Source organism: Canis aureus, chromosome 5 (assembly GCF_053574225.1).
Source record: "Canis aureus isolate CA01 chromosome 5, VMU_Caureus_v.1.0, whole genome shotgun sequence".
NCBI classification, from domain to species: domain Eukaryota; kingdom Metazoa; phylum Chordata; class Mammalia; order Carnivora; family Canidae; genus Canis; species Canis aureus.
The window spans coordinates 31229511-31237284 of record NC_135615.1 but is presented as its reverse complement, the minus strand read 5'-3'; the positions used below and the strand labels follow the sequence as shown (position 1 = coordinate 31237284).

At 53.4% G+C, this 7774-nt stretch overlaps 1 protein-coding gene across 1 annotated transcript; it reads left to right on the top strand.

Moving 5' to 3' along the window:
* The first annotated feature begins 1246 nt into the window (after window positions 1-1246).
* UCN3 (urocortin 3) lies at window positions 1247-7774 on the top strand. Its single transcript, XM_077896445.1, has 2 exons — window positions 1247-1554; window positions 6818-7774. The coding sequence occupies exon 2, from the start codon at window positions 6824-6826 to the stop codon at window positions 7325-7327; it is 504 nt and encodes a 167-aa protein (XP_077752571.1). The 5' UTR covers window positions 1247-1554; window positions 6818-6823; the 3' UTR covers window positions 7328-7774.

The window sequence follows — 7774 nt, the reverse complement described above, 5'->3', positions numbered from 1 at the left end:
TTATGACACTAATAGTCTTATAATGCTGTTGTTATACTGCCTCAATATGACTTATACTGGCATTGAAAATGCATTAAATTATGCCTAACAGTTTATAAGTCAATTACACAGGTGCTCAAAGCTAATTTCTCAAGACCTCAGGCTATAACCCCCTGTTTTTACTAGAAAAAGACTGTGTCAAGTTACATAATTTTGACTTTAAGCAGCCTTTTCAGAAACATAACCAAAGTATGCAATTGCCAGTCCCAAATGTTAGGATAATCTCCAACTTAAAACCATTATACACTAAATGGATCAAAGCAGCAAGGTTTTCACAACAAAACTGTGAGAAGGTAGGAAAAACATAGCCAACCTCAACCCAAAAAAACCCATTCATACTCAGGCTAAAAACTGAGTGCTAATGTAAAACAATTCACAATTACTATAACACACACCTAAAATTTCTTGATGCAACCAAAACACTAACAACAAAAGAGGCATTTCCCTAGAAAGGGGTCTATTCCTCGGCCATTAGAAAGGACGAACACCCACCATTTGCTTCAAGGTGGATGGAACTGGAGGGCATGATGCTGAGGGAAGTAAGTCAGTCGGAGAAGGACAAACATCCTATGGTCTCACTCATTCGGGGAATATAAGAAATAGTGAAAGGGAATAAAGAGGAAAGGAGAGAAAACGAGTGGGAAATATCAGAAAGGGAGACAGAACATGAAAGACTCCTAACTCTGGGAAACGAATCAGGGGTGGTGGAAGGGGAGGTGGGCGGGGGGTGGGGGTGCTGGGTGACGGGCACTGAGGGGGGCACTTGATGGGATGAGCACTGGGTGTTATTCTATATGTCGGCAAATCAAACTCCAATAAAAAAAATATACAAAAAAAAAAGATAAGTTGAAAGAGAACAGACCACGTTCATGTAACTTTTATTACAGGACATTGTTACAATTGTTTTACCTTTTTAGTTATTGTTGTTAATCTCTTACTGGGCCTCATTTGCATATTAAACCTATTAAACCGTATCAGGGGCAAAAAGAAAAAAAATAAAAACAAAGGAGGGATGGAGTGATGAGGACGGGCATGGAAAGGCTGAAATCAGTAGGAGCTAAGATCAGGAGCTGCTTCTCGGGTTAATAGATCCTTTTCTCCTTTTCCTCAATGAGCAAGTTGCCAGGGCAGGAGGGGAAGTGGGAGGTGGTGGGAGGGCCAGCGGGAAGGCGGGTAGGAGGGGTCAGGGATGCAGAGTGTCTGTCATCTCCGTGACGCAGACAGCTGGTCCGGTTGTCTTTTAAACGAAATCGCATCCCAGGGTAGACACCGCGTCTGGGATTACGATCCACCCCGTGACCTGTCCCTTTTATATATACATATACACACGAGGGAGTGGAGTGGTTTCCATAGAGAGGGAACCATCACGGCCCACTTAGGACACACAAAAGGAAACAAGAAGTGACTCCAGCAGAGACAGAAGTTCAAGGGGATGTTTCTGGGGCAGATCTCCTGGTCCTGAAGCTGCACCTGCCACGCCGAACATTTCTACTCCAGAGCGAAGGCCACTCCCAGGTGAGCTTTTGGCTGGGACTCGCCCATCCGGGGTGAATTTATTTGCCCCTAGATAAGGCAGGACGTGCTGGGGACTGGGCGGGCGGGGGTGAGAGGCAAAGCCGGCCAACACCCCCCCCACCCCCACGGGGGCACCGGCCCAAGGGAGCCCAGTGTGCATTTTAGGTAAGAAGTGCATCCTCCCTTTGTTGGTACAGAGAGACCTGCTTTGCAAAGGTAAGAGATTGGAGGCAGAGCGGGTTCTCGCAAATGTATTTTTTCCAAACAAATGGGGAGGCGGGTGTGAACAGAAACTACAAACTACAGCCTGTTGTTCCCCACATTCCTGGCTGCAGGAGCTGGAGGGTTCTGGGATTTATTGCTTCCTCCCTGGACACCTGCAGGGCAGGTGATGTCTCTCTTTCTCAGGATTCACTCCCGGGGCAGGCGAGAGGGTGAGGGGGGTTTCGAACCCAGGTCCTCTTGCCTTCAAAGCCCAGCGTCCTTTCTCCCTCGCCCGTGCTGGGGACCCTAGAGGGAGGGGACTCACGTCTGTAATAACTCGGGGCCACCACCTGGGAGGGGGAAGGAACACAAAGATAGACGTTGGATGTCTCTATGTGATGTCCGGGTTCTCTGAGGAATCCCGTTTTCTCCGTGTGGCAACCTTGCAAACACGCGCACACGCACACACGCGCACACACCACTTCTGAGAGTGGATTGAGTGAGGTGAACATGAGCACTGCCGGGGACACGTTATCCGTAACATGCACACGCTTCTCCCGGTGCTTCCTCCGTCTTTGGGGCGGTGGGGGGGTGGGGTGGGGGGAGCCTTCAGGTAGGAACCCTCCTCGCCCGCTCACTTTGAGGGTGCCTTGCGCAGCCAACGGAGGGCTCCCTGGTCTACCAGAGAGGGCAGCTCCTTGCTATGACACCTGCTGAAACGCATAAACGTCCCCCAGATTCCACAGCCACGGTTTTATATTTTAAAAAATTTTAATTTAACTTCTTCCCGGTGTTTGCAGATGAACAGGGTAAAATGGGAGGACTGGTCCTGCCTCCCACGGCTGGGAAGTGCTGACCCCAGGCGCAACTGGGGAATGGGTGCGTCTGCCTCTGGCTTCAGGGCCGGTGCCCATCCCTCCCGGGGCGCCTGGGCTCTCGGGTTCGGCTCCGACGGGCACCTGCAGAGGTGACGCTTCGCAGGGGAGGGTGCGGTGTCAGGTACCCAAACCAACAAACCCACGATGGATGGAGAGCTGTCCCCTCCTTCCGTCTGTCTCCCTGGAGGGGGAGCACTTGCTCCCGCAGCAGGTGGCTGGGACTTGTCCGCCTCTGTGGGGTCCCACTAGGGGGGGATGGTGAAGGAATCCTAAGAATGTAGGAGGGGAAACGCTGGGGAATCAGACCTCCGGGCGGAGCAAAGGACTTCCTGGCTCCCTTGCGGAGACCTTCCCTCGCAAACCCTAAATGAAGCTCTCTCCACTACTTCCCGCCACCACTCGTCCTTTCTCTGTGAACTGGGTTTTTCTGAGCCTTTAAATCCTTTCAGTCTTACGAGCCCTTGGGACCTGCCCCGGAGCTTTAAGATGTCTCCAGGGTGTGAGGCTGCTGAAGCCACCGCTCCTACCAGGTTTACACAGGCGGCCACTGGGTCCTCAGTGAAGGATAAAGCCAAATGTGCGGCTGTTGAACATGACGTTACAAGAAAGACCAATTCCACTTTCCCACAGAGACGGTCCACATGCCCCTGGTGACTGTTGCCTGTCCCGGGAGCTGGTGCGTAATTCTTTTTTTTTTTTTTAATTTATTGATTTATTTATTTATTCATGAGAGAGAGAGAGAGAGAGAGGCAGAGACACAGGCAGAGGGAGAAGCAGGCTCCATGCAGGGAGCCCGACGTGGGACTCGATCCCGGGTCTCCAGGATCAGGCCCTGGGCTGAGGGCAGCGCTAAACTGCTGAGCCACCCAGACTGCCCTGGTGTGCAATTCTTTTTTTTTTTTTTTATAAATTTATTTTGTATTGGTGCTCAATTTGCCAACATATAGAATAACACTCAGTGCTCATCCCATCAAGTGTCCCCCTCAGTGCCCGTCACCCAGTCACCCCATCCCCACACCCACCTCCCTTTCTACCACCCCTAGTTCCTTTCTAAGCAGGTCCCAGGAGGGCAGGGACAGCCGAGGGGTGGTTCCCGGACCCGCAGCAGCAGGACCCATAGGAGCAGGTTAGAGACGCAAATGCTCAGGCCTCGTCCCATCCCTACCTCACCTATCCAGAAGCTCCTGGGGTGGCGCCCTGTGGCCGTGCTTGGACAATCCCTTCGGGTGATGCTGAGCTTCTCCAAAGGCTGAGAGCAGCTGACTGGGACTTCGTTCAAAGCCGGAAAAGCCTGCGGGCGAGAGGATGGAGAAAGTGGCACAACAGCTAAAAACTAAAAAAAAGCCAGAAATACAACACAGTAAAGAAGAAATCGGCCTGCAGGATCAAGTGAGTGGCCGAGAAGAACCTGGCATGGAGAGATGTAGATGGAGAGAGACCGAAATACGGAGACACAGATGTCACCTCCCAGATGGTTACGCGTGACCTGAATCTCATCCTCACGGGACCCAGAGATGATTTATGTGCAAACATATATTTATGTTATGTTCGCACATAAGTAATAGGAAGCAGCCTTCTTTGCGAAGCGCGTCTGGCTGGAGCAAGAGCTCTTCCACCCCGATTTCATCCTCCACACGGGCTTTCTGAGGTCCTCGTTGCTGTCCCCCTCTGTCGGATGAGGGGATTGCAATGCATGGAGGTTAAGTGACCTGCCCACGGGGCTCAGGCGAAGAGGGACAGGGTGGGCTTGAACCTGTGTCTCGCTAACTCCCAAGTCTGGGAGTCTGTGGGTGTCACCGCACACTGCCATGTGCCCCGGGCACCTAGGTCAGGCACTTCGGTCATAGAAAGCAAGCATCGTGTATTTTTCCATAACTGATCAATTAACTTGAAATCTTAACGATGTAAAAACAAATAACAAAGAGATCCACCTGGTTCTTAAGGGGGACGTGGGGAAGGCAGGCGGTCGCTACAACGCGGAATGGCCAGGAAAGCACTGGCCTTCCACGGGGCGCTGGCCTGGTCAGTGCGTGTGAGGGCGCACAAGGTGCTCCTTCAGAGAGAGGACGAGGCTCGGGTGTCTGAGGGTTGGTTCTAGGTCCATTCACGGCCTAAAGAAGCTGGGAGGGGGTGTGGGTTCATTCCCACTCAGGAAAAGACCTGCTTACGGTCATGTTGACAATGATTCGCAGAGCTGAGGCCAGCGCTCGGCCTCCACGGCCAGCCCCTCTCGTCTCTGCTTGTCACCTGTCCCCGCAGAGAACAGAAGGATCATCTGCTATGCTAATAGGTTTTTTTAAAAAGAATTTATTTATTTATTCATGAGAGACACAGAGAGAGAGGCAGAGACACAGGCAGAGGAAGAAGCAGGCTCCCTGTGGGGAGCCTGATTCAGGACTCGATCCCAGGACCCCAGGGTCACGACCTGAGCCAAAGGCAGGTGCTCAACGACTGAGCCCCCCAGGCATCCCCAGGCTAGCACTTCTTAATGCCCAGAAGGACCCCCGTGTTGACTTATTTATCCAATTTTTTTTGCTTCCTAAAAAGCTACCTTATAGAAGCAGTCTAGCAGGTTCCACAGAGAACTCCACCTTTCTTGCTTTCTTTTGTGGGAGCCAAGGATGTCATAGGCAGGAATTAACTCCAAGTTCAGGTAAAGCAGCCGAAGCGAACAGCGCAGCCCTTCCCTCCTCATGCCCCCTTGGACCGTCGGGCAGCCTGAGAAGAGGGGTGGGCGGGGGGATCGGCGGGTCGGGCGTGCAGAGGCCGGGGCCCTTCCTCTGGGGGGGTTGATGGACTCCCACACCTTGGACCTCACATGGTTTCCCTGCGCCTGATGAAGGGAGACAGTGAAGTAAGGGAACCTCAGGTCTTTATTCATCCCAGAGCAGGAGAGAGCGTGGGCAGGACAGACCAAGGGGGCTGGGGTGCGGGTAGGGGTCCCGGGCCCCAGGAGGGGCATGCTGCCCACTTGGCCGTCGTCTTAAGGCACAGTGACCACACACAACCAAACGCTGGTGTCTTCTGAGCGCTGCGAGCTGTTGCTGCAGAGGAGGTGGGACAGAGGGTGGGACTGGCCCGGCGCAGCCCTTCTCCCCGCCTCGTCCAGCGCCATTGATCAGGGGCCCAACGCCCATGATGGCTTCGAACCCAAACAGCCCAGGTTCCAGGAGGGACACTGCGCTGGATGTTTTCACGGCCATGCACACTTCCTACACTAAATTTAGGTTTTCTTCCTTTGCCTTCTGTTTTTTTTTTTTTTTTAAATAAAAGACTCGATTCAAAGGTCACTCTAGACCATAACCCTTTCATACCTCTGAGCATGTCCGTCTAGCCCTGGACAGCTGCACGACCTGCCCTGCATTTCAAACCACGACCGAGCAAGCACCCAGAGAAGCACGGAGCCACTCCTGGTAAAGCATGTGCTTGGGTGTCGGTGCCTCTGGGTTCGTTCTCAGACGATGGCCCTCATTCAGGTCGATGGCCAGCCAAGAGCGTCATGTAGTAGAAAAACCTGATAATTTTAGGATTGAGGTCGCCTCAACCCTGCACGCTAGAGAACATAGGTGTCCTTTGTGAAACATTGAACATCTCGACACAGGGACCAAACTGACTTTCGCTTTGTAAATTCTATAGTAAAGCCAACCAAATTCACAAACTTGTTTGCTCCTGAGGAAGCAGGCAAAGGACCTTGAAGATCTGCCTCAGAAACACTGGCTGGACCACCCACCATGGTCTTTAAGCAATAGGGACGCACTCAATAGGGCCCCTGCTAAGGATGAGAGAGCTGCAAGTCCTCGGCTTCTAAAATCAACCAAAATAAGCTACTAAATGCTCATCTCGCCTATTTGCCTTTCATTTTTCAGGGCCAGTGATGACCAGCAAAGCTGAATGAAATATAACCCATCAATTCCAGCCGATTAGTGGCGCTCAAACTTTCCCAACCATGAGAATCATCTGAAGGGTTTGTTAAGCCCCAGATTGCTGGCCCCAGACTTTGATCTAGTAGTTCTGGGGGTGAGAACTGAGAATTCTTTGCATTTCTAGCAAATTTCCCGATGATGCTGCTGGTCCTGAGACCACACTTTGAGAACATTGTAGAACATTACCAAAGCCCCGGGTCCTTCTGAGCTCCGAGTCCTTGTCACACCCTCTGCTCTCATCCCTGTCTTCTCTTCCAGGGAGAGATGCTGATGCCAGCCTACCTCCTGCTGCTGCTGCTGCTGCTCCCAGGAATCCCGCAGCCGGGCGTCTCCCAGAAGTTCCACCCAGGAAAGTCCTTCTTCAGCTGCATCAACACAGCCTTGTGGGAGGCCCGGCAGAGCCCGCTGGAGGATGCACCGCTGCTGAGCAAGAGAAGCTTCCCCTACCTGCCCAGCCAAGACCCATCCTCAGGGGAGGACGAGGAGAAGGAGGAGGAGGAAGAGGACAAGAAGAAGAGGACCTTCCCAGGCTTCGGGGGTGGCAACGGAGCCGTAAGCGCCCGGTACAAATACCTGTCCCCAGCTCAGCTCAAGGGGAGGCTGCACCAGGACAAGGCCAAGAGTGATCGGCGCACCAAGTTCACTCTGTCCCTCGATGTCCCCACTAACATCATGAACATCCTCTTCAACATCGCCAAAGCCAAGAATTTGCAGGCCAAGGCAGCTGCCAACGCGCACCTGATGGCACAGATTGGGCGTAAGAAGTAGAGGCAGAGGCCAGCAGGACGGCGGCACCTCAAGGACAGGGACGGGGGTCAGGGTGGAGGGTGAGGGTCTGCCAATTTGGCTGCTTTGTGTTCTGAGGGATGGGCCCAGGTCTCCAGGCCGCCTCACTGCCCGCCCCCCGTGTTCCTTTGGTGCCTCCAGCCCCCCTCTCTCCACTGCACACACACACTGAACACTGTCCCGCCTGCATGGACCTGAGCCCGTCGGGGTGTCTCCCGCTCTGCGCCTCCTTTCTGCTCCCCCGCAGTGAGTGGCCAAGGTCGCTCACGCCTGCTCGCCAGGCTCTTCCTCCGTGACCCGTGCCCGAGAAGAGGGCGCACAGCGCTCCTCGTGCCCACACGCCTCCCAGCCACGGGGGCTGCAAGACGAGGTGCACCGCTCACCGTCCTGCCTTCAGACCCCTTCCCTTCTCTCTCGCCCCCATTAAAA

Coding starts and splice junctions, on each gene's coding strand:
- UCN3 (XM_077896445.1), top strand. CDS start 6,824: ATGCTGATGCCAGCCTACCTCCTGCTGCTGCTGCTGCTGCTCCCAGGA.